Below are 26,255 nucleotides of genomic sequence, written 5' to 3' on the forward strand. Positions count from 1 at the left end.
CCCTGAGATGATGACCTGAGCCAAAGTTGGATGCTTAACCAACCGAGCCACCCAGGCACCCCAGTTTTCCTTTCTTTCCTTCCTTCCTTCTCCCCTTTCCTTTCCTTCTTTTCCTTTACTCCTTCTCTTCCTTTCCCTTCCCTTTCTACCTCTCCTCCCCTCCTGTCCCTTCCCCTTTTCTTTCTTCTTTCTCCTTCCAGGAAAGAACATATTAAGTAAAAGAAAGTATATGGTATATGGGAAAAGACACATAAAGTGCTGTTGGCTCTATGGGAAATCATGGGCTCAAGTTATGAGCTATAAGACTCTGGGGAAGTTTCTTAGCTTTCTTTAAGAGTCTCAGTTTCCTTTTGTGTCAAATGGATATTATACCTAGTGAAGGGATTCAGAACATGCATCTCTAAAACATGCCACTTTGCCCTGTTGATTATTTTGAGTTAAAGGCACCTGAATAACAGCAAATGCACAAAGAGCATCTCTGCCTTCCTTTTTCTTCCTGAAAGCCGGAGATGAACTCTCACATGACAGACACTCTCCCTATACCAGAAGGAAAGAAATATTCTGATCATCAAGAAATGAGGAGTTAGGGCCCAGAGAAATCTGCACAAATAGACCTTGTTAAAAATTCTTCCTGTCTTCTCCCCCACATAGGTTACTTTTCCACAACTGGCACTTTATGTTCAACCTAGTAATATAAGCACTTAGACTTGGCCACTTTTTTGGATCTTTGTTTTCTTGTGGCAACTCCCATATACATGTACAATTCTATTAAACAAAATTTATATGCTTTACTTATACTAACCTGTTTTATGTCAGTCTCAGCAAAATTTTATCTCCTCTACACTGGCTGCCTTAAAAACCTGTTCAGTTTAAAACGTGATACTTTAGTAGTATTTCTAGCATAGGACTGCAAAAGTAGTAGTAACAACTGTTTATGATTATTAACAATTCTTGAGTCCTTATCAAGCGCTAGGCCTTGCTCTAAAAACTTTACATGTCAGGGGGAGGGCCTGGGTGTCTCAGTTAGTCAAGCATCCAACTCTTGATTACAGCTCAGGTCATCTCAAGGTTCGTGGGATCAAACCCCACATCTGGCTTCACGCTGACAGCGTGGAGCCTGCTTGGGATTCTCTCTTTCTCTCTCTGCTCCACCCCAGCTCATATGCTCTTTCCCCCTAAATAAATAAACATTAAAAAAAAAAATCAAAAACAAAAACTTTACATGTAGGGTCACATTTAATCCTCACAAACCTGAGGTAGGTACTTTTTTTAAAACTAAAAAAAAATTTTTTTTAATTTATTTTTGAGGAGGAGAGAGAGAGAGAGAGAGAAAGCAAGCGTGAGCAGGGGAGGGACAGAGATAGAGATACAGAATCCGAAGCAGGCTCCAGGCTCTGAGCTGTCAGCACAAAGCCTGACATGGGACTTGAACTCATGAACCATGAGATCATGACCTGGGCCAAAGTCTGATGCCCAAGGACTGAGCCATCCAGGCTCCCCATGGTACTTTTATTGTTATTTATATTTTACTAATAAGGAAACCTATTAGACCATGAGAGGTTAAGTAATTTGCCTAAGTTCAGAACCAGAAATCCAGACAGTTCCAGAGCCCTACCTATCGTTAAGCACCTCTTAAGCATCATGCTATATACTGCTTCTCACTCTAGAAGGCACCTATAAATGGTTTATTGCCTAGTGAAATAGTGATTTGTCTTTCCTTTATTTAAATATATATGTACATATCTTTTTAATGTTTATTTATTTTTGAGAGAGAGAGCACATGCACACAAGTGGGGCAGAGGCAGGCAGAGAGAGAGGCAGAGAGAGAGGCACAGAGAGAGAGAGAGAGAGAGCCACACAGAACCTGAAGGCCTCAGGCTCTGAGCTGTCAGCACAGAGCCAACATGGGGCTCAAATTCATAAACCATGAAACCATGACCTAAGCTAAGTTGGAGGCTTAACCAACTGAGCGACCCCAGGCACCCCTAAGTACACATTTTCTTAAAATTAATTTAATCACTTAAAAATTTTATTTATTTAAATTCAAGTTAGTTAACATAGAGTGTAGTATTAGTTTCAGGAGCATTATTTTCTTCTGCTGTGTCTGTTAAGTTCCCCATGAGCGAAATCATACATTTGTCTTTCTCTGACTTATTTCGCTTAGCATAACACACTCTAGTTCCACGCATGTTATTGAAAATGGCAGTATCTCATTTTTTTTCAATCACTGAGTACTATTCCATTGTGTATATATACATCTTCTTCATCCATTCATCAGTCGATGGGACACTTGGGCTCTTTCTGTGATTTGGCTATTGTTGATAGCACTGCTATAAACATTGGGGTACATGTGGCCCTTCAAATCAGCACTCCTGTATCCTCTGGATAAATACCAAGTAGTGCAATTGCTGGGTCGTAGGGTAGTTCTATTTTTAATTTTTTGAGAACCCTCCATGCTGTTTTTGAGTGGCTGTACCAGTTTGAATTCCCATCAACAGTACAAAAGGTTTCCCCTTTTTCCACATCTTCACCAACAGCTATTTTACATGTTTGTATATATTTATATATATCATAGAAGTTATATGATATATATATATATATATAAATATATAATCTATAAATACAAGCATATGTTTTAAAGTTTATTTATTTATTTACAACGAGCGAGAGAATGTGTAAGTGCAGGGGAGGGGCAGAGAGAGAGGGGGAGAATCCTAAGCAGGCTCCACACCATCAGCACAGAGCCTGACATGGGGCTCAAACTCATGAACCAAACCATGAGATCATGACCTGAGCTGAAATCAAGAGTCAGAGGCTAAACTGACTGAGCCACTTAGGCACCCTTACAGGCATATTTTCAAATGCACAAAAGTACAAAGAACATCAAAAATTACCTCAAACCAATTGTCTTCAGGTAACCATTTAACATTTTGATAATCACACCACATTGCTTTATGTGTATACTCATATAAAACTTATATAAGTGGAATTATATATTATCCTCGAGTTGTTGCATCTCATTTTTCATCTACCCTCTCCACCAGCTGCCCATCAAAAGGAACTTCAATTATCAACCCAATATAAGCCTCGTTTTCCACATATACTATGCCAACACTTTAAAAGAAACAATACCAAGTCAACAGGTAGAAATAGAAGTAATTGTTAAAGGCTGCTAAATAGTACATGAGATGGAGATGCCATCCTTTATTTATCCATTACCAATCATTGGGCATTCACGTCGCTGTCACTAATAAAGCACAGTAAACATCTTTATACAGTTATCCTATTATAATATGATTTTATTATTATGAGACAGTTCCAGAGAAATGGATAGGTTAGGGCAGGGGAATTTTTTTACTTTTAGTAAATATTACCCGGTCCTTCCAGCAAACTCCCACAAGAAGTGTTATTATCAAAGTGGCGTTGTAGTATAACACGAGATGGGATGTTGTAGTATAATCCTTGACCTATAACACAATTATCTTTTAATTTTCCATTTGCCATTTGGTTTTGCTTTTCTGTCAATGATTATTCTTATTCTTTGTCTTTTTTTTTTTCCTGTTCCACTATTTGTATTTTTTTCTACTAGGTAAGAGATATTTTCATAGCATAGATACTAACTCTCTATCTGCCATGTGATCTGCAAATCTTTCCTAAATTGCATTCTGAATTTATTTGTAGTATCTTAATTCTAAGATAAGTTTCACAATTTTTTAATAGTCAATCATACCACTTTTATAATTTCTAGGTTTTTTGGTCTTATTCAAGGCAGTCTATTCAGACTAGATTTTCAGGTCTGACTCAGCTCAACATTCATGCAGGCCATGTCTGGCCTCATCCCACAGGAATCACAGCTTGCCAAGAGGGCAGGGTGAGACACTCCTCTTTCATGGAAGACCTTGGGCAATCCTCACAGTTGGTAATTTAGGTGCAAGATGATAAGATTCACACTGGGCAGGTGTAGGAGCTGTCCTGGCTTAAAAGCTTCATGTCCCATAGGAGACAAGATCTCCTCTAACAACTCTATAGGCACAGCTTCCAGGATCCCCATGAGGGACATGCCAAGTTACAAGAATCAGTGCACTCAGGAAGGCCCAGTCAGGGCATCCCCATGAGATCTCTGGGCTTATTTATTCTTTCTCCAAGTGCACATGGATTTTACCCTTCAGGGTCTTTTTTATCATGAGCAATGTTGCCTGGAAACATAGTGACAATATGTCCGGTTACCAGGGAAACAAAGCTGGAGTACTAAATGAAGGTGAAATTCTAATGTAGAGGGGAAATATTTTTGTAAACCCTTTGCTCAAATATATATCTGTATAAATATATATGCATTTACAAATCTATATATATCTACACATATGTTGTTGTTTTTTGATTGCCACTCCAGGATTAAAAACTTTTAATGATTTCCCATCATCCATTAAAGTTCAAACTAGTGATTTATTTCAAGGTCTGTGATAATAAGCTCTCACGACAACCTTTCAATTTTGCGACCTCCTGCTATTTTATCAACATACTCTGTGCTCCACTAAATTTGACTGACTTGTCCACTTCTCATATATACTTCAAACCTCTCTTACAGTACTTACCATAATTTGTCTTAGGATAGAGGTTTGTGTGTGTTTTGCTTACCTTTCCTACTACCAGTGTGCCGTGACTTCTATACAGAAAGTGCTCAGGAGATGGCATCAATTTTGTGAGGAGCAGAAAAGAGTAGAAAATTACCTTAAAGGGGTGCCTGGGTGGCTCGGTCAGTTAGGCATCTGACTTTGGCTCAGGTCATGATCTCACGATTTGTGAGTTCGAGACCCGCGTCAGGCTATGTGCTGACAGCTCAGAGCCTGGAGCCTGCTTTGGATTCTGTGTCTCCCTCTCTCTCTGCCCTTCCCCCTATCACTGCTCTCTCTTTCTGTCTTAAAAAAATAATAAAAATTAAAAAAAATTTTTTTGAAAAGAAAGTCACCTTATTTGCATTTGCATGGGTAGTATACTCTTTTTCAATTTAGTTTATGTGTTTCAAATGAAAGAAGAGAGATCACAACCAACACAACAGAAATACCAACAATGATAAGAGAATATTATGAGCAATTATATGCCAACAAATTGGGCAATCTGGAAAAAATAGACAAATTCCTAGAAATATATAAACTACCAAAACTGAAACAGGAATAGAAAATTTGAACAGACCCATAACCAGTAAAGAAATTGAATCAGTAATCAAAAATCCCCCAACAAACAAGAGTCCAGGGCCAGGTGGCTTCCCATGGGAATTCTACCACTCATTTAATAGGTATTAAAGTCAATACCTATTCTTTTGAAGTTGTTCCCAAAAATTGAAATGGAAGGAAAACTTCCAAACTCATTCTATGAAGCCAGCATTACCTTGATTCCAAAACCAGACAGAGATCCCACTAAAAAGGAGAATTACAGGACAATTTCCCTGAAAAACATGGATGCAAAAATTCTCAACAAGATACTAGCAAACTGGATCCAACAATACGTTAAAAGAATTATTCACTATGGTCAGTAGGATTTGACAAAATACAGCATACTTTCTTGATAAAAACCCTCAAAGTAGGGATAGAGGGATCATACCTCAAGATCATAAAGGCCATATATGAAAGACCCACCACTAATATCCTCAATGGGAAAAAACTGACAGCTTTCCTCCCAACATGACAAGGATGTCCACTCTCACCAATGTTATTCAACACAGTGTTGGCAATCAGTCAACAGAAAGAAATAAAAGGCATCCAAATCACGAGGAAGTCAAACTTTCACTCTTTGCAGATGACATGATACTTTGTGTGGAAAACCCAAAAGAATCCACCAAAAATGCTAGAACTGATACATGAATTGAACAAAGTTGCAGGATATAAAATCAATGTACAGAAATTGATTTTATTTCTATACACCAATAATGAAGCAGCAGAAAGAGAAATTAAGGAATCGATCCCATTTACAATTGCACCAAAAAACATAAAATACCTAGGAATAAACCTAACCAAAAGGTGAAAAATCTATACACTGAAAACTATAGAGAGTTTATGAAAGAAACTGAAGACACAAAGAAGTGAAAAAAACATTCCATGCTCATGGATTGGAAGAACAGATATTGTTAAAATGTCAATATTACCCAAAACAATCTACACATTCAATGCAATCCCTATCAAAATAATACCAGCATTTTTCACACAGCTAGAACAAACAATCCTAAAATTTGTATGGAATCAGAAAAGACCCCGAATAGCCAAAGCAATCCTGAAAAAGAAAACCAAAGCTGGAAGCATCACAATCCCGGACTTCAAGCTGTATTACAAAGCTGTAATCAAGACAGTATGGTACTGGCATAAGAACAGACACATAGATCAATGGAACAGAACAGAGAACCCAGAAATGGATCCACAAACATATGGCCAACTAATCTTTGACAAAGAAGTAAAGAATATTGAATGGAAAAACACAATCTCTTCAGCAAGTGGTGCTGGGAAAAATGGACAGCAACATGCAGAGGAATGAACCTGAACCACGTTCTTACATCATACACAAAAATAAACTCAAAACAGACGAAAGACCTAAACATATGACAGGAAGCCATCAAAATCCTAGAGGAGAAAACAGGCAACAACCTCTTTGACCTCAGCCACAGCAACTTCTTAGTAGACAGTCTCCAGAGGCAAGGGAAACAAAAGCAAAAATGAACTATTGAGACCTCATTAAGATAAAAAGCCTCTGCACAGTGAAGGAAACAATCAGCAAAACTGACCATAAGAGGCTCTTAAATACAGAGAACAAACTGAGGGTTGCTGGAAGGGTGTTGGGTGGGGAAAGGGCTAAAGGGGTAAAGCGCATTAAGGAGAACACTTGTTGGCATGTGCACTAGATGTTATATGTAAGTGATGAATCACTAAATTCTATTCTTGAAATTATTATATGTTAATGTAATATAATATAAAGGGCTAAAGGGGTAAGGCGCATTAAAGAGAACACTTGTTGGGATGAGCACTAGATGCTATATGTAAGTGATGAATCACTAAATTCTATTCTTGAAATTATTATATGTTAACTAACATAGATTTAAATTTTAAAAAATTAGTTTACATGTTTATTTTGGGAGGCATTAAAGGATTTGCTAAGGCAGCTTATGGACAGGCTAAAAGCTCTTGTCTAAAAGCTTGAAATCACTAGAAAACAACCTAAGACAAAAGTTTGTTACGGAGGGGATGCAATCCCAAGGAAGTCAGAGTGAGAGAAAAAAGGAAGTAAATCATGCAAAGGGAGAGCACAAATGTAAAAGGGTTTGCAATCAAGCTGGCTACAGCACTGGTCAGTCTCTCAGGATATGTCCACAGTCTGAAAATACTGAGCCTTGGAAGAAACTATGGGGTTTAACAATATAGGGAGGAAGAACAATGAATCTGCTGGCATCTTCCTGCCTCCTGCCTCTCCCTGGTTAAAGTCCCTCTCAATAGCTGCTAACTCCCACACACTTCAGGTCTGTGCTACCTGGCCCTAGCCAGAGAGTCCCAAGGCCAGTTACAGCAACCACTTAAGTGTGGTGATTTCTGCTGGTCAGCTGGCCGCTATCTGGAGGCTCCTCAGTTTGTGGCAGTAGTAACATCAGCAGCAGATACCCGCAGGAATAGCATGAATCTTTTCTAGGGTTTCTCCAGTCTGGAAACAATTCAGGTGTCTCCAGCCCTGACGTGAGGAATGACAGTAAAGGTGAAGCCAAACATATCTGTGGTGGAGCGGAAAATGGGGCCAAGGCAGCTCCCTAAAGTCACACTTTGTCCCCATCAGATACTAAGAGACTCAAAGGAGAAAAACATGTCTCTAATTATTTTTCATTCCACTTCTCCCTTTTTCTGGTTTAAATGTTTTACATTCCATTTTCATTATTTTATTAGTAAACCTAAAGATTTTAACATGCATATGTAAAAAAAAAAATCTACATTAAGTCAACCTTTACCATTTTTCCTAAAAGATATAAGAATCTTTTAATTCTCCTTCTCAAACTAGATGCTATTATTACTGTGTATTTGGGTTTTATTTGGGCTTACCTTTTTTAACTGCACAAATTATTATCATTGTCTTCTACAGTCAATGGCAGATTCTTCCCATATATTTCCCCTCATCTTTGTTCTTCATTTTTTCTTGTATGTTTTATCATCCATCTACAATGGCTTTCCTTCTTCCTGAAGCACATCCTTCAGAATCATTGGTAACAAACTTATACTGTCTCTCTCTTTGTCTAAAAACCATGTCCATTTTACTTTTGCTCTTCAAAGATATTTTGGTGAATATGTTTCTGGATTTGCAGTCATCTTTTCTTAGGACATTGAAAATAGCATTCCTCTGAATGCTAGTTTCCATTGTTACTCTCAAAGGTCAATCTTCAGGTGGTTGTCTTTTGAAGGTAAAATGTCCACTTGACTGCTATTAAGATCTTCTCTTTATTTTCAGTGTTCTACAACTTGACTATAATGGTCTACACTGGCTTAGTTGTGCTTACACAAATTCAGAGAGTTCTTCTGCTCTCATCATCAAAGTTGAAGACAGATGGTTTTCCTTTCAATCCCTTGGAGAGGACAATTTCTTCCTAGTTTACCTTACATGGAGGGTATACCATTTTGGAATCTCAGCTTTATGTAAGTTAACCTCCTAGTAGATGCTCTCTTGGGGAGGCTCAGTCTTCTATTCTTACATTTTCAGGAAGTAATGAAAAGCAACATGCAAATTTTTCAGGTTAAGCAAATGCTGTCAAGTGAAAAGGTAGCTTCAATGCTTAGTTGATCTCCTAGGTTCCCATTATCTCTTAGATTTTGGTCACTGAGTATTTAGAGATCATTGACTGTGTTTTTCTTTAATATTATATCTTACATTTCTTAGTTGTTTTCAGTGGGAGGCTTCGTTAGGAGATCTAGTTTGTCATTCTGCAAGAACCGAAGTCTTAGTTACTTCTATATCCTTCACATCTCCACACCTTCACATCCAATGCCTTTCATGTGTAGTATGTGCTCACTAAATGCAGCTAACTTGATTTGAAACATGACATTATAATAAAGAATGAATTGCTAAAACTGAAAATCAGGTCAGTTTTTCATTAAATTATAGCTTTTGTCAAGATTCTCAACATAGCATTTTAAAATACCTCTTAGTTCAAATATAGCTTTATGTTGTATTACTGTTTGGTGTAGATGTAGATTTTATTTTAAAAATCTTAGATTGGTTAAACTTTTTTAAAATATGTAATATATAAGACATCACAACCCAAGTCTCATATATATATATACATATATATAATACTATATATTATATATATGTACATATGTGTATATATATGTATATGTATATAATATGCGTGTGTGTGTATATATATATATATATATATATATATATATATATATATATATAATACTAAGACTTTCTACTTTGAAGCAGAATTAACTTCAAGCTTAAATTGTCAAAAATAAACCAACTCTTGGTAATTTTTCATCTAAGCAGGAAAGGAAGTGAATTTAACAAATACTTGCAAAAGTCATTGAAGCTTTACATCTATATATGGTAGCCTTCGTCCATGGAAAGAAACTGAAGCTGATAGTTTCATTTATTAATTTATTTTGGTGCAACTAACTTGAAAAGAAAAAAAAGAAAACAATTCTGCCTATTTTCATTTCTGTTCATTATTCCTTAGAGCCATAAGCCCTAATTATGATTGTCTGAGGAATTAGATTTTCCTCTCAACACAAATATTGAAATAATAATATTGTCCATGTATTACAAGTGCTATGAAAGCTAATGATAAGGTTCTCCCAGATATCTGAAAGCAATGTTACAAATTCACAAAAGAACAAAATGGTAACAACAAATATGTTAAAACATGGTTGATGACAGATTAAAATACACTTGAGAATACACCCACATCAAGATCCTGGTTTACTAAGTACCTGTTACGGAATGGGCATGGTGCTAGCAGCTGCACACACCAGTGAGAACTTGCGCTATTCTCAAGAGGCTGTCTAATGGAGGATTCTGGTAACATCAGGAGACCTCAAAACAGAGTCAAGTGCACATTCGTGAAAACCTGAGTTCAGAGCACAGCTCTCTGCCACTTACCTAGGACAATTTAGGTTAACTTCTCTTTGTCTTGGTTTCATCTTTAAAATGGGGATAACAGTGCCCAACTAATGTGACTGCAGGGTTAAATTAAGATCATGCACACCAGAGATAGTCACACTGTGTTCCTCAGAGCCCTAGGATTTCATAAACGTATTTATACAGAAATTTTGATTTATGCAATGTGATTAACACAGTCCTTGGCACATACTAGGTATTCCAAAATGTTTTTATTACTAACAAAATAAATAAAAAGTGCACCTAATTCAGGGAGTTCTGGAAGGCTTTCTAAGAAAGTTGATTCCTGAGTGAAAATCTGATGAAAAAGCAAGCAGGGCAAGAGGTAGAGAAAAGTGGTATCTGTAGGGTGTGTAAAAGGCCTGGAGGCCTAAAAGGAAGCAGGAAGCAGAATAAAAGCAATTCAGTAAAGAAAGGAGTCTTTCTCACCTTTTCTACCACCAAAGGCTAACTTAGATGGCAAAGGTATTACTGACAGCAAAGAGAATTCCATGGAAGGATACAGCCCTCAGCCAGAAAGTTGATGAAGCCACTCTACCAAGCTAGGTCATTCTTAGTATGTTAATGCCTTCCTATTTAGAGTAGAATTCTTTGCTCTTTTTCCACCAAGACCAGGACATAACAAAGGCTGTGTTGACAAAAACAAAAACAACAACAAAAAAACAATGGCACAATCCATCACTGTGCTAACAGGTGGGTGCAGCTGGACCAAAAGAGAACTACACTAATTTCCTTAATCATCCTAAAATATGAGCTTTTTAATCATTCAAAGCTGTGAGCCTCTTGGCCCAGAATAAAGGCCAGTGCTGATCTAAAGAAATTCATTGTATAAATGCACATTTAGTTGCAGCCATCATTATAGGTTTTGCTTTTAAAAGCTTATTTTAGCATTGCTTCTGCATTCCAAATTCAAGCACTGTAGCTAACCTAATTTGGGCTTTGAGCATCAGCATGAAGACATCTGTACTTCTTACTAAACCATTATCATTAGTCCTACTTAGATGAAAAGCTACTTTACTTGGAACACTGCCTGTAGTTCATTGCCCTTGATGTAAGAACAGGAAGATTCTTCCCCACTTCAAACTCCTAGAATATCAGTTTGCATTCAGATTCCTAATCAAATTACCTTCCCTATCATAAGTATGTAAAATATTTATAGCCTACCTACTAATGAGGATAATTTAGGATTAAAATGCTCTCTTCAAAATGGTACCCAAATTCAACATTTCTCTTCCATTTTTTTACAATACTAAAAATTCTATATTCAAAACTGATGTAACAGCCAAAATAAGAATACTGTCAAAAGAACACAAAAAGAGTGAAAATAAAAATATTCCTTATGACACATGATTCCATAAACCTTCAGGTCATTATTATATTTATTATACCTTACAAAATGATCTCTTTGGTTGTGATTTCTTACATTAAAAAATATAGCAAGCTTCAATAATGGAGGTTTAACCACAATTCGAAAACACACAGCATGTTTTCTCCTAAATACATATTCATACCAATGACTAGTACAACTGGATTCACAATTCTCATAAAAGTTTTTGAAATCTATTTCAACAGGGAGTGCCCTCAAAGGAAGATATAAATTAAAAAAAAAAAATAAGGAAGATATAAATTGGTCTTCAAACTGGGATATGTATGCCCTAGGGATATATAACAACTTTCTAAGGGATAAGGAAGCTTGGACAGTTTTAAAGGAAATCGATTTTCAGGGGCACTTGGGAGGCTCGGTCTGTTAAGCAGTTAAGTGTCTGACTCTTGATTTCAGCTCAGGTCATGATCTCACAATTGTCAGGTTGAACCCTGCCTCAGGCTCTGTGCTGACAGTGTATGGAGCCCGCTTAGCACTCTCTCTCCCTTTCTCTGCCCACCCACCCCCCTAACTAGTGCACTCACTCTCTCAAAATAAAAAAATAAACATAGAAGAAGAAGAAGAAGAAGAAGAAGAAGAAGAAGAAGAAGAAGAAGGAGAACAGGGAAGAAGGAAGAAGGAAAAAGGAAGAAGGAAGAAGAAGAAGAAGAATCAATTTCAGATCATCAACTTTCTAAAGCAGAACACCAGGGCATCTCTTTTCACAACGACCCTTCACCAACCTCATAACTGAGGAGCATGCTTCCCACCCATCCAGAATCTTATTACTGCAAATTGTGCCAGGGTGTAAAAACTTCCAAAGCACCAAAGGCAGTTAAACACATGGGTACCCTGGCTGAGAAAGTAAATGAGTTAAACAACTAGGCGATGTAGCCTTTTGTAATTGAGATGGTTTGTAATCCCTTGCCTTCAACAATATCAAAAGCAGACCGAAGAGTGCTCGCCTAACAGATCATTAAAATAATGCTTGATTAAAAATATCTGTGTGATCTGGGGTCATAACTCAAGAGTTTAAAGAGCTTAGTGAAATTACTGTAACACAATTTCCACCATTTCCATCATCTTATCTCTATGAACAAAGGCATTTACATTTATAAAAATAAAAACATCAAACAAAAACCAGACGTAACTGTTGCTAAACCCTGTCTTCTCAAGCTGTAAGTAATATTTATCTAGGGAAATCTGAAATAATTTTTTGAAACAGTCTCATCATCTAATTAAGAAAAGAATTTTTGATGAATGTTGACTCATTACTTTTAATATTTATAAAAATGTACATTTAAATACATTTCATCATTTTTGTACTAATAGTAACAAGTTACTTCCAAAGAACTTTTCAAAATCTTTTAGAACTGCATTGTCTAACACCATCCCCGTTTGCCACATGTGACTATAACCCCTTAGAAGGTGGTAGCTAGTCCAAACTGAAATGTGCTTTAAAATATCCACTTTAAAGACATTCTAAGAAAATTAGAATGCAAAATACTTCATTAATAACTTTTATTTTGATTACATGCTGAAATAATATTTTGGATGTACTGGGCTACAATGTACTACTAAAAGTAATCTCAACTGTGTTTTTCTACCTTTTTTAAATGAGTACCTAAAAATGTAAAATTTTATGTACACTTCATATTATATTTCTACTGGACAGAACTTATAACCAATGATACAAAAAATGGTTTTAAATGTGTATATTTTTGTTGCTTAAAAGTATGACAAGGTATCAATACAAGATTCTTAAGTATGAAAGTAACAATAAAAAATGTTTGTTATTGGCTTATCAGGATTCATGTTATCTGACAGATTTGTGTTTATAAAATGCTGCAGTTGTGTTCAAAATTATCTGCTAGTATTTAGCTAGAAAAAAAAATGCTATTACATTGATTCCCTCAGCTAAAACTTCCATTCTTCTACATACTGTCCTGATTTTCAGGCTTCCAAAGTCTGCAAACTCAATCTTACATTTCTCCCCATGTACTTTAAGTATTTTGTAATACATGGCTATTTCAGAGTTGTCAATTACTGAAAGAAAAGCACACTACCTGGATAAGCGCACTGCAGCAGAGCTATTGATTTGCCTCCAGGAGCTGCACACAGATCCAGAACCTTCTCCCCATCTCTTAACTCCAGAGCCAATACTGGGAGAAGAGAGGCGGCATTCAGGAGATAGTATTTTTTTAGATTTCCAATTTGGTGTCTTTCTGAAGGCATTCTGTCTGGAGTTCTACTAAGGTAACACTTCATTGATTTGGGATAGTAGGGTAAAGATCCTTGAAGGAGTGTGTGATAGCCCTTTAAACGTAAATCTTTTTCCAGTTCAAAAGAATAATTGAATCGGTTAAGAAGGACAGCATATTGCCAGCATGATGGTGTTATTAGTATATCCCTAGAAATAGAAAAACAAATAAACATTAGTATTACAGACACCAATATAATTTTGTAAGTAATTGAGTGAATGGGGTCTTAGTCTACACTTACCTGTGTTTTTTTTCAGAGTCAGGGTTATTACCATCAACTTTGCCCTTTTGCGTCAGACTATATGGCTCAGTCTACTGGTGTTATGACATCCTGCCTTTATTTAAAACTTTGGCATTTTATTCATCATAGGTTTTCTTTCTTTTGCATCAATTGTGCCCATTAAGGAATCATTTATTTTGATTATTGGGTTTTAGGGGCCCCTTAATATCTGCATCAGAAAGGAATGCCTCCTATGCCTCAGCCTAGTCCCTTCCTGCAGAACATCTTGCCAAAAGCACGTCTGTTTTTACATACCTCTGAACACATCAAAATAGATGTCAGTCTATCACTCTGCACAAGGAAGGGTTTTTCATAAAGACAAAATTTAAAACCTGAGACTGCTAATATTGGAAGGAAAAATACTATCATTAAAGAGTGTTTAAAGGAGTGAGTGTTAAAGTCTTCCTCTCATGAAATCAAAGTATGGAAAACTAACTATAGTCAACTCTATCGTAACAGAGTTAATGAGGCACTCAATGGCTCAGATGATACAAAACCAAGGATGATTTAAAAATCATGCCACCCACCCCCGCCCCCCACACACACCTCCACCAGCAGATTTTACCTTCCTAATTTCTTATTCAGTCCAATATCTAGATCTCTTAACAGTCACAAGCTCACATCAACTGACAGATGATACAGCAGGAAATATTTAATTTATTTACAAGCTGACCTTTCTAGCTGAGTTATTTGGGAGCCTCATTAACCATGGTCAATTAAATAAATTCCAGCTGCTACTCACCCTGGAGTTGCCTATGTGAGAAATGGCTGGATTGAAATGTAACACCTGCGACTGGAATTGTGCCATGTGAATTTCAACTGGGGACTAATATGTGAAACTGCTTTCTCCTTCACTGCCTCTTACTATGATGGTGCATCATCATAGGACCCAGTACCTGTCTTAGGAATTCTGGAGGATGACAGCCTCTTTTTTTCTTTTTTTTTTAACATTTTATTTTTTGAGAGAGAGAGAGAGAGTGTGTGTGTGTGTGAGTGCGGAGGTGCAGAGAGAGGGAGACACAGAATCTGAAGCAGGTACCAGGCTCTGAGCAGAGCCTGATGCGGGGCTCGAACCCACGAACCGCAAGATCATGACCTGAGCTGAAGTCGGACACTTAACCGACTGAGCCACCCAGGCGCCCAGCCTCTTTTTTTAAGAACATGCTTTGCAAACTTTAGCATGCATCCAGTGTCTATAAAAGACTGCTGATCCCTACCCAAGGGCTTTCTGATTCAGTGGGTCGGAGATGCGACCTGAGAATTTGCATTTCTAGCAAGCTCTCAAGTGAGAATGATGTTGCCAATCTTCGGGGCCATACTTTGGGAACCAATGCATTAAAATGGACCCAAAAGGGAAATCTGTGAACGTCACTGCTGTAACTCTCATTTCAGTACATCCTAATCTTACCCTCCAAACTGGATGAAAATCTACTCACAATTTTGAATCACAGTAACAGAGAAATAAGGGTCAGAAACATAATTCATACAGATTGGAGTGGCTTGGCTGATATGTGTCCATCTCTTTAGCTAACAAAGGTAGGTCACTTTCAACTGGTTAATATCTGACAGAGCAAATCTCTATTCTCTTTTTTTTCTTAAGAATTTCCAAAGTGATTTTAGAATGTTTATTCTTTCAGATGAACTTCAGAAATCAGTGTGTCAGTTAATAATTTATAAAATATCTGCAAACATAGAAACTTTGACTGGGATTATATTAAATGTACTAAATTTGGGAAGAATTAACACCCTTATTGCAGTTAGTCTACACACTGAACTATATGTTTATGCATTTATTCACATTTTCTTTTAGATCCCTTAGTATAAAGGTTATTAATCTTGCATATTTCTTTTCAACCTTATTGTACATAAAAGGACAGTTAGTTTAGGAATGCTAGTTATTTTCATATATTATACAGTATGTTAAATCTTGAAGGATAAGGAGGAATTAGTTACAGGACAAAATGAGAAAGAAGTTCAAGGGCAAAGGCAATAGCACATGCACAGGCACATTCCCATTTGGGGAATTAAAAGTAGTCTAGGGGCGCCTGGGTATATCAGCTGGTTGAGTGTCCAACTTCAGCTCAGGTGGAGATCTCACAGTGTGTAAGTTCGAGGCCCGCATCAGGCTCACTGTTGTCAGCGCAGAATCCGCTTCGGGTCCTCTGTCCCTCTCTTTCTCTGCTCCTTCCCCACTCCCACTCTCTCAAAGATGAATAAACATTAAAAAAAAAAAAGTCTAGTGTGGTTTATGGAAGATTGTATGGGTCAAGTATAAGATGATAAAGTTTTAAAATTTTATCCTGTATGTGATGGGAAGTTATTGAAGGACTTTGGGAAGACAGCCTCACTGGATTTAAAAACACACACTTACGGCAGGATGAGGCAGGAAATCTTCAGAAATTGTCCTCATTCTTTAACAACTAGATAAAACAAGAACTTGCTTAAACAAATTTTCTTGGGAATGCAAGCTGGTCAGCCACTCTGGAACAGTATGGAGGTTCCTTCTAAAAACAGAACTACCCTACAACCCAGCAATTGCACTACTAGGCATTTATCCAAGGGATACAGGTATGCTGTTTCGAAGGGACACATGTACCCTAATGTTTATAGCATCACTATCAACAATAGCCAAATTATGGAAAGAGCCCAAACGTCCATCGATGGATGAATGGATAAAGAAGACATGGTATATATATGTATATGTGTGTGTGTGTGTGTGTGTGTGTGTATATATAAACATAGATACATACATATATACACATATACATGTGTATATGTATATACATACATACATACATACATACATACATACATACATACATAGTGGAGTATTATTCAGCAGTCAAAAAGAATGAAATCTTGCCATTTGCAACTACATGGATGGAACTGGAGGGTATTATGCTAAGTGAAATTAGAGCAAGACAAAAATCATATGACTTTACTCATATGAGGACTTTAAGAGAAAACAGATGAACATAATGGAAGGGAAACAAAAATAATATAAAAGCAGGGAGGGGGACAAAACAGAAGAGACTCATAAATATGGAGGACAAACTGAGGGTTACTGGAGGGGTTGTGGGAGAGGGGATGGGCTAAATGGGTAAGGGGCACTAAGGAATCTACTCCTGAAATCAGGTATGCTAACTGATTTGGATGCAAATTTTAAAAAAATAAAAAATAAAACAAGTTTAAAAATAAATAAATATTCTGATTCCTCCTAACATATACCCTGCCCTACTGAACTACTTGAAGTTCCTGGAACATGTTGTCTTTAGCCTTTACTGGTCTCAGGATAAACTGCTCCCTCTGCCTGGAATGACCCTTCCTCTGACCTACAATGACCCACCTGTAGCCTGGTTGACTCCCCTACTCTCTGCTGAGGGGGGTGGTTTAGGATTTCTCTCCCCAGGGAAGCCTTTCTACCCACAACCCAACTAACCTGCTCCACCTCACCCTGATACTAATAATAAAAATACTGATTATATACTTACAATATGCATTTTGCATGCTTACCCCATGTAACTATCACTACGGTGAAGAGGAGCTATGATACCCATTTTAGAACTTAGGCAACTAAAACTTTCAGAAATTCGGCAACTTAACCAAAGCTACATCACTACTAACCAGAAGTACCTGGTTCAAAAATCTGGCTGACATAGTGTGAGATCTGGTACTGTAGCATTAGTGGCATACCACAGGGAGAGACAGAGAATTTGCACCTAACCCTCACTTAGTGTCAGCGCCCTGGCCTGCCATCACTTCTAACACTGGGGAACAGCCTGACGCACACTGCCCTGAGGACCCGACAGGTGACCACTTGATGAAGGGGCTACTCAGGCTGGTGCTTCCTAGCCCTGAGAAAACAAAACTGCCTATTAATGTAGATCTCAGCTCCCCCTGCACCCAGCTACCAGTGGCGTTCCTCCCTCCAGCATGGGCATATGCGTGCGCACACATACACACACGTGCACGCACACACACACACACAAACAATTCTCCAGTGCTTGTGATGGCAGGATGATGCCCCTGAGGCTGGCATGCCAATGGCTACTCAAGTCCAAAGCTCTGACTGGATGGGCAAGTAACCCATCAGACAGTGGAGGGGGTGTACATTAGAGGACTCACGAAGACAGTCTCCACTCTCAAGATTCATGAGGAGTCTGAAGCTGTTCCACTTACCGGTCTTCAATGACAAATTCAAGTACATCAGCAGCCAGATGAACTGGGACCCACAAGATGAGTGACCTGCAAATGTTTTGCTCGTACCTCCAACTGACACCATTTTGAAAAAAACTATGTACCCTCTGGCACACTTTAAGTTGACATCAAAATCTTCACCACATGTTTAAGAATGTAATTTCCAGCATACTATAAAAATTGACATTTTAAAATATAAATTATACCACTTTTTAAAATGTATCCAATGGAACCTAAATACCAGAGTGATTTTGAAACCCATCATTGTCCATTTAAAAATTCATGGACTGACTCTTCTTAAACAGGTGAAAATTTTACAGCTCCTTTTTCTATTTACATTCTATTTCCCCATATCACTTTATCCTAATACATTTTCGTGCTTGAAATCTTTTATTGCCTTATTGTACTTCTCTGCTACACACACACACACACACACACACACAAAGTGTATATATACTAAATTTGTTTTCCTTGTGGCCTAAATCTCTGTTAAAATGGAAACTTGTTAGAGCTGTCATTACAAAATTGATGAAAATAACCTATTACTGATTTCATAATAATTAAACATAAAAAGAAAAGGTGAGGGGTGTCTGGGTGGCTCAGTTGGTTAAGCATCCGACTCTGGATCTCGATTCAGATCATAGTCTCACGGTTTATGAGCCCTGCATGGGGCTCTGGCACTGACAGCATGGGGCCTGCTTGGAATTCTCTTCCTCTTTCTCTGATGCTACCCCACTCATGCTCTCTCTAAATAAATAAACTTAAAAAAAATTTTTTTAAAGAAAGGAAAAGTGATAGGAAATGGATCTCAATGAAATGAGCTTCACCTGCCCCCATACATCCAGAGATGAATATTACCTAGTGCTATACTGAGTCAGGGTTCAAATCAGTTTTATTCCTATTTTGTTTTCACAAAGGTTGATAAAAAAACTTCACTTACATAAATGGGTGGGAACTTAATGTTTCCTATAGCAGTATCTCCCCTTTTGACTTGTATTTCTTCCTGAGTAATTTTCCCAAATTATTTAATGACCTATCTTCAAAAATACTTTAAATGATCTGTTAATTGACAACTCAATTGGAGCTCCTTACTTTTGTTAAAAGCAAACCTTGGAAACCACGTGACCTGTCAAAGATTTGTTAGTCATTAGTCATTTACTTTCTAAACCCTTACAATGACATTCCAACAGCCTCTGGCATGTGGAGGTGTTGACACCCTGGAAAAATGCAATGTGCAAGAGTCAGGATGGTTAAAGTGTGTCTTTTTTTTGTAAAGTGGGAGAAAGACAGTAACAGAAAGGCAGGTTTTGAAAGGAGAGTAAATACTCTCTTAGGCACATAAGGAAACTGGTTTTCTGAAAGAGCATACATGAAAACTGAGAATCTAGAAGTTGATTGCTGTAACTTGCCTGTGCCCAAATATCCCTTGAAAAATTATATAATGTATTATTTTATAATTATTTGATTTATACATTGATATTATTTTCATTCAATTTTTTTGTGAGTTCTTCTTACTGTTCTATCCTCCACTCTACCTTCCTACCTAATGATGAGGATGAAAAATCATTTTATCTAGGTATTGCTAAGCAAAATTAGCATAACCCTGCCAATTACAAAATCAATTAAATTTTTATGGTCAAAAAATTAAAATCCCTTTTATGGGGAGGCTGGGTGGCTCAGTCAGTTAAGCACCAGATTCTTGATTTCAGCTCAGGCGATGATCTCACGGTTCCTAAGATGAGCCCCATTCAGGCTCTGACAGTGCAGAGCCTGCTTGGGATTCTCTCTCCTACTCTCTGCCCCTCCCACCCCCACCCCACATGCACGTATGCTCTCTCTAAAAATAAAGGAATATTTTTAAACATAAAAAAAAAAAACCCTTTTGTTTTATTACTATTGGTATCCACTAGAAGGTGGTCATTCAATCATTTTAAAAGTCTGGTTTAGAAATGAATGAATTCATGGATTCATTTAAGAGCACCTAAGTATGCTTGAGACTTTTATTTTTATTCTTCAGAGATTCTAATGATGAACTGACCACCTACTGTTTCTTGCCATTGTTTCCTTAGTATCTCTCATAGAAGGGTAATCTAGGTCCATATTTGTTATCTACAGTACCTCAGATAGGAAGTCCTGAGTGAAGGTTTGTGTTTCTGGTAAAGACCAGCAAAAGGATGAAAATGCTGCATATCTACTCCCTTGTATCAGGAGATGTGTGCACATACTCCCAGGGCTGGGACTCCAGACCCTTCACAGCAGCACATGCGGTAGAGGAAAAGGCATGGATTTTAAAATCACAGGCCTGAATTGGCCATTAAAATTGGTACTTTCTAACTTCCGAATTTTAAAGGGGCTAAAAGTTATTACTTCACAGGAATTTGCACAAATTAAAGTTGAATATTTGTGTAAAGCCAACATAAGGAACAAAATAAGAAATACAGACACTAGTTCATTTCTGTTTTCCCCAACCATCCCACTCTATTCCCTTCACAGATTCTGGTAATGGAATCTGCTTATATAATACCTTTTCCCCCATATGTGAATTATGTGAACTCTGGATTAATGAGAAGAGTGTCTAAATAAAAAAACATATATATTTTACAGACATGCCAGACTTAACTGAGGCTCTTTTGTTTTGCTTTTTACAAAGCACACACAAAATTTCCAAAGTTCATGTAAAGATTTCCAAGTAATCCTCTCCTCATATATATTTGAAGGCAGAATGAATATACATATATATTTCATTCATTCACCCGTATTTTATATATATATATATATATATATATATATATACACACACACACACACACACATACATATATGCATATATATATATATATAAAATCCATCTTTGTATCCCAATACTTAGCACAATGCCTGGTTTATTAAACACTAAATTGTGAGTAAGTAGATGAATTGCTCAAGTCTCAAGGTATTGGTTCTTCAAGACCCTCCCTTGTTGGGAGACAACTTAATAAATTATGACAATACAATCTTCAAAGAATTATAATAGCTCTATCAACAAAATGCAATGGAAACACAAAGGCAGAACTAATTTTGTCAAGGGTATATGAGACAGCCTGATGGAGGACCGGGTAATAACAGTAATAGTAATAAAAATAATGCTATCACGTATTGAGGGTTTACAGTTTGTCAAATAATATTCTAAGCACTGTGTATGTATATGAAATCATTTTATCTTCCCAAATAATTATTCGAGATAGATCCTATTTTACACATTAGGATAGTGAGGCAGGGATGTTAAGTAACTCACCTAGGTCATATGCTACAAGATGCAGAGGTAGGATTGAAACCCATACTTTAACCACTGTACAGAGGGAAAAAGGAGAGTGTCATTCCTTGCAGAGGGAATAGCATATCCGATCCCAAAGGGATGAAGGAGCCTGTCTACCAGGAGAATGTATTTAGTACAAACAGAATGCTGCTGACAGCAGGGGAGCAGAGGAGGCGTGTACTCCAGGGGTGGCCCAATGGCACACGATGGCAATGAGAAGCAGCACCACACAGAGGGTAAAACTAACTCCCAAGGCTCTTTCAAACGTGAGCTGTGTATTACTGGGCAAGTTAAGTAACCTCTATCTGTCTCAGCTTTCCTATCTGTAAAATGTCAATAGTAATAACTACCTCAGAAGGCTGTACAGAGGATTATGTTAGTATTTGAAAAGTGATTAGAATATTGCCTGGAGTATCGTGCCATAAAGCAGCTGCTAACAAGCCAACAGATAAATACTAAAGGTAGGAGACTATGGAAAGAAGCTAATGTAATATGCCAAGTAAGAAATGATGAAGGCCTAACTAAACAGTAATAGAGGGGATAAAAATGAAATCCAAATTAAGAAATTTCTCAGGAAGAAGCAAAAGCTGGGCATTTAAATTTTGATGGAGGCAGGGTAGTGGTGTATGGGAGTACATAGTTTGGGAGCCCCCAAGACGGATTAAAGTCAGTCCAGGTAAGAGACACGTGGTGTAGAGCGCAGGAAAGATCAAAGCGTGAAGGTTTCGGTTGTCCTTTCCAGGGGAATCACGGACAAGGACAACTTTTCCCTGCAACAACATGTGTCAATATGCTGTACTGCCAAGTAGGAAGGCTCACCCGAGCCTTGGAGTCTAGATTTTACTGGGGTTCAGTTACACAAACATGATCAATTGGCTAATCGTTAGTCTCCAGCTCCTCTGGAGGTCGCAGGTCAGAGGGCGAGCTGATACCATGGCCCACAGCCACCACCATAAACCACAGTTAGACTTTCCAGTGTGGCCTAGTCCCCTGGGTATACAAAGACACTCTCAGGCGGGACATTCCAAGGGCTTACAGATAACCTCCAAAGAGCTGAGGGCAAATGCCAAACTTATTTTTGATTCAGGTTCATTCTTTACCTTGAAGGTGTGGAGGAGGAGAATAAACATATTAATGGTGACACCTTCAGTTGAGATAAGATATGCAAGCAGCAAATGACAACACAGATTTGGAAGGGAAAAATAACACGCTTTTGAGATTGCCTAGTATGAAACTAAGTGAAGTCACCAGAATATACTGAGGACTACGGAACAAAGTTTGTGGAGGACCGCAAAGCTTGAGATGGCAGCATATTGAGGGAAGTTTAAAGTCCTACCATGAATGGGCTTACCTGAAGGGTAACATGTAGGCAACAAACAGAGCAAAACTTGAACACACTGTAAACAACTTTAAAGGATTCTCAAAGGGTGACTTGTTTAAAAAAAAAAAAAAAAAGCTATTACAAAACAATAAAATTTAAATAAATATTAAATCTTCCCCACTATCTAAATCTGTTAGATAAGAAAGGAAACAAAAAATGTTGAGTAAATTTCTAGGCAGAGGACAAAAATGCACTCACCTTTCCCTGGAAGTAAACAGACTCTGAAAGCATGATACCATGTCTTCCAAATAAAAGTTAAAGAAACCAAAAATATTTGTTTTTATTTCCCCATGCCATCTTCCATGCTCAGAGCATTTTCTAAACTCAGCCTTTATTTTGCCCATGGCAAATTTAGCACATTTATGCAAAACTTAAATTACCATGAAAACCCAATAAAAAGACAGATGAAGCAGAAGCACAGCTAATTAGATGGATTTGAGGTTCATTGCTCATTTTGTTTAGGGTCAAACAATAATTTATAAATCTGTCTGAGCACATTAAATAGAAAAATAACTCATTACAGGGTAGGAGGAGCCAGACTACTATAGTCTGAAAACAATATACCTTTCAAAATCTTTTTTTTTTTTTTTTTTAAATCATCCATATATGCCTAATTACACCCCAGGTGTGCAAATAGGGATTAGCAGTGGGAGTTCTTGAACCAGAAAGACTGGACACAAATCCCTGCTCTGGTTTTATCAGGTGGGAAACGGGAAACCTCAGAGCTTTGTTCTAAGGATCACACAGAGTCAATATCATCTGGTACATAATAAACATAACAGTAGGTGTATGGTTATTTGGATATAGTACGTTAAGTAACTTTGCACACCAAAAACATAATGAATTTATTGCACTTCACTCTCGTTCTTTCCTCTTTCTCTGTGCCAGAAGACACCCATTTAAAATCTACTTTTGAAATAAAAACCACAATTATCAACGACTTTTTCATATTCTAGCATTTACAAGTTTCTAAAACAGCGTAATCTGTCCTAAAATGGTCTCAGAACAGCCTCAGACTTTACCATCAGTCACTGTGTAATCTGTTTTAAAAAACGCTTAAAGCTATCGTTTGTAAATGAGAAATTGTTACTGAGTTGATCCAACAAGAGATTAAGACAACAATGCAACCAAATTCCATTGTTTACAGCCACAGAACTTCTTCTTTTCCCTGAGCAAAACGTGTTGAGCTTTTGCCCCTGGCTTCAGAACTAGCGGATCTTCTTTCAGGCTAAACTGCCTGGTTCCTTTTGCTGAGGTAACTCCTGTGAAGTCCCAAGGCCTGGCTTCTCCTCAGGCCTTTGCTGGCACCCTCAGGCTCTGTTAAATAAGACAAGGTACTCCTGCCTATTTCTATCAGGATATTTGCGGAATTAGTAATTTATAAACTATGAACACCAGACTGCAAGCAAATTAGACACGGAGACTGTCTTGCGCTTTGTACACCACAGAGCACGGGATATACTATATAAGAACTCAATGTAAAGAAGCCATGGAGTAACACTCTGACCAAAGGTAAAACTCACTAAACACACAAATCAAACTTCTATCCATGAAATGTTTGTTTTCCGTAATACATTTAAAGAATCTGTGTATGTGTGTGTGTGCACGTGTGTTCAAAACATAGCCAGACATGGACACGGGGAAGACATAGGATTATCAAATAAAGTCACTCTAGCTAAGACAGAGCAGTGCTAGCTGTAAATAGGTTGTTTCTTCTGAATTCAGAAGCCAGACAAAGTTTTCAGATTTTTCTGCTACAGAATTAATTTTGTCAAACTGGTGGGCATTCCTGTTTCAAAGATCAAAACAGTTGCTCAAGCAAGGGCATAACAATTTTTTTTCTTACTATCACTACAAAGTTTTCTTTCTCCCCTTTCCATTTTCCTACGATTCTATCTATCTCTTCCTAGTTCTTTCCTTCTCTAGCCCCTGTAGGAAAAAGAAAGCCAGGTTTAGATTCTTTCACCCCTTATCCTCACAGCACCCCCCCCAAAGGGTTTATTTGTGTTCTATCATAGGCATCAAGAGATATATTACACTAACCTTATTGTATTCCAGGCATCTCCAAGTTCTTTGGAATACTGTTTTTCAAAATGATCCAATACAACTTTGCAAATTTGTTTTGCAAGCTTCCTCTCTGATTTTGTTTTCAGCTATAACAAGAAAACGTTGCTGACACAATCTAATATTACAAATTTATTCAACTTCAAATTAACACAGTTATTTTCTTAAGAACATGTTTTAAAATAATTACTAGTTCTTGCAAGGGAGCAGTACCTCAAATGCAACAAAACTGTATTATGACATTCTATTTATGAAGAAGGAGGGTGTCTTCAAATAATTATTGCTCAAATGGAAAACAAAGGTTAAAGAATTAGTGGCATTAACAGAAGCTGTGTTAAAGGAACAAAATTAACTTAAAGAAGCCAATCTAGGTGTTAACATTAGGGGAAACTGGGTGAAAAGCATATGGAAGTCTGTATTATCTTTGCAACTTTCGTAAAAGTGTTCTAAAATAAAAGAGCTTATTTCAGGGGGGGAAAAAAAGTCACTCGATTCCTGTGGAAACTTCCTTGCAATTGGATTTCACTTACTCATCCAAACTTAATCGAGGGCTTGGTACGTAACATCGTTCTAAGCTCCCAGGACAGAACAGTGATAGTCTCAGCCCTTGAGGAGCTTGCATTGTGTTCAAAGCTGAGGGGTGTAGGTCATAAAGTTTGAAGACTGGATTGCAGACAAGTTACTTGGGGTGCAGGGGAGTCTTGGGAGAAAACGACTGAGAACGCTCACGAGAAGGCATCAGAGCATTCAGCATCATTATAAGGCTTTGGACAGTGAAGCCAGAGAAACCAACAGCTCGCGAAGTCCCCCCATCCCGACCCCCACCCTCGCCGAGGCGCCCAGCTGGGTCCCAGCCCTCACCCGGGTCAACATTATCCCGCTGGGAGATGCCAAACAAGAGGTCTAACCATCCAGCATCCAAAACCTCCAGGAAACCAAAAGCACAGCCTCACGCACGAGCTTCACCCGCATTCGCTTCCAACCCTCACTTTTCCGGTTCAACTTCCCGCGAGATACTGCTTTGCCTGCGTTATAGAAATCTCGCCAAAAAGATCCCGCGAGAGGCACGCGCGAAGTTCCTTCCTCGGGAGGCAGGTAAAGGCCTTACTTACTCCCAGGGGCGTGGCTAGATCCTGGGGCGGAGCCTTGAGAGCCCAGAGCTTCAAGTTGAACCTTTCACAATAAACGGATTGCTGTGTGCTTGCCGCTCAGTTTAAAAAAAAAAAAAAAAAAAAAAAAGACGAAAGAAAGAAAAGGAAAAGGTGTCTTTGTTA

General features: G+C 37.8%; 1 protein-coding gene across 3 annotated transcripts in view; it reads right to left on the reverse strand.

The window, feature by feature from the left end:
- The window catches only part of NSUN3 (NOP2/Sun RNA methyltransferase 3), a 60,195-nt gene extending 34,073 nt beyond the window's left edge, over positions 1-26,122 (reverse strand). The window contains exons 1-3 of one of the 3 annotated variants that reach the window (XR_009262225.1): positions 25,843-26,122; positions 24,961-25,070; positions 13,570-13,913 (exon numbers count right to left, since the gene is read on the reverse strand). Coding sequence is in view for 2 of the 3 variants with exons in the window: in XM_058731673.1 (XP_058587656.1) it covers positions 13,570-13,913; positions 24,961-25,070; positions 25,843-25,854 (466 nt within the window). In the remaining variant the exon portion in view is untranslated. The remainder of the gene's footprint in view (positions 1-13,569; positions 13,914-24,960; positions 25,071-25,842) is intronic. The other 2 variants (XM_058731675.1, XM_058731673.1) reach the window with 2 other exon arrangements.
- Positions 26,123-26,255: the final 133 nt, after the last annotated feature.

Source organism: Neofelis nebulosa, chromosome 5 (assembly GCF_028018385.1).
Source record: "Neofelis nebulosa isolate mNeoNeb1 chromosome 5, mNeoNeb1.pri, whole genome shotgun sequence".
Taxonomy (NCBI): Eukaryota; Metazoa; Chordata; class Mammalia; order Carnivora; family Felidae; genus Neofelis; species Neofelis nebulosa.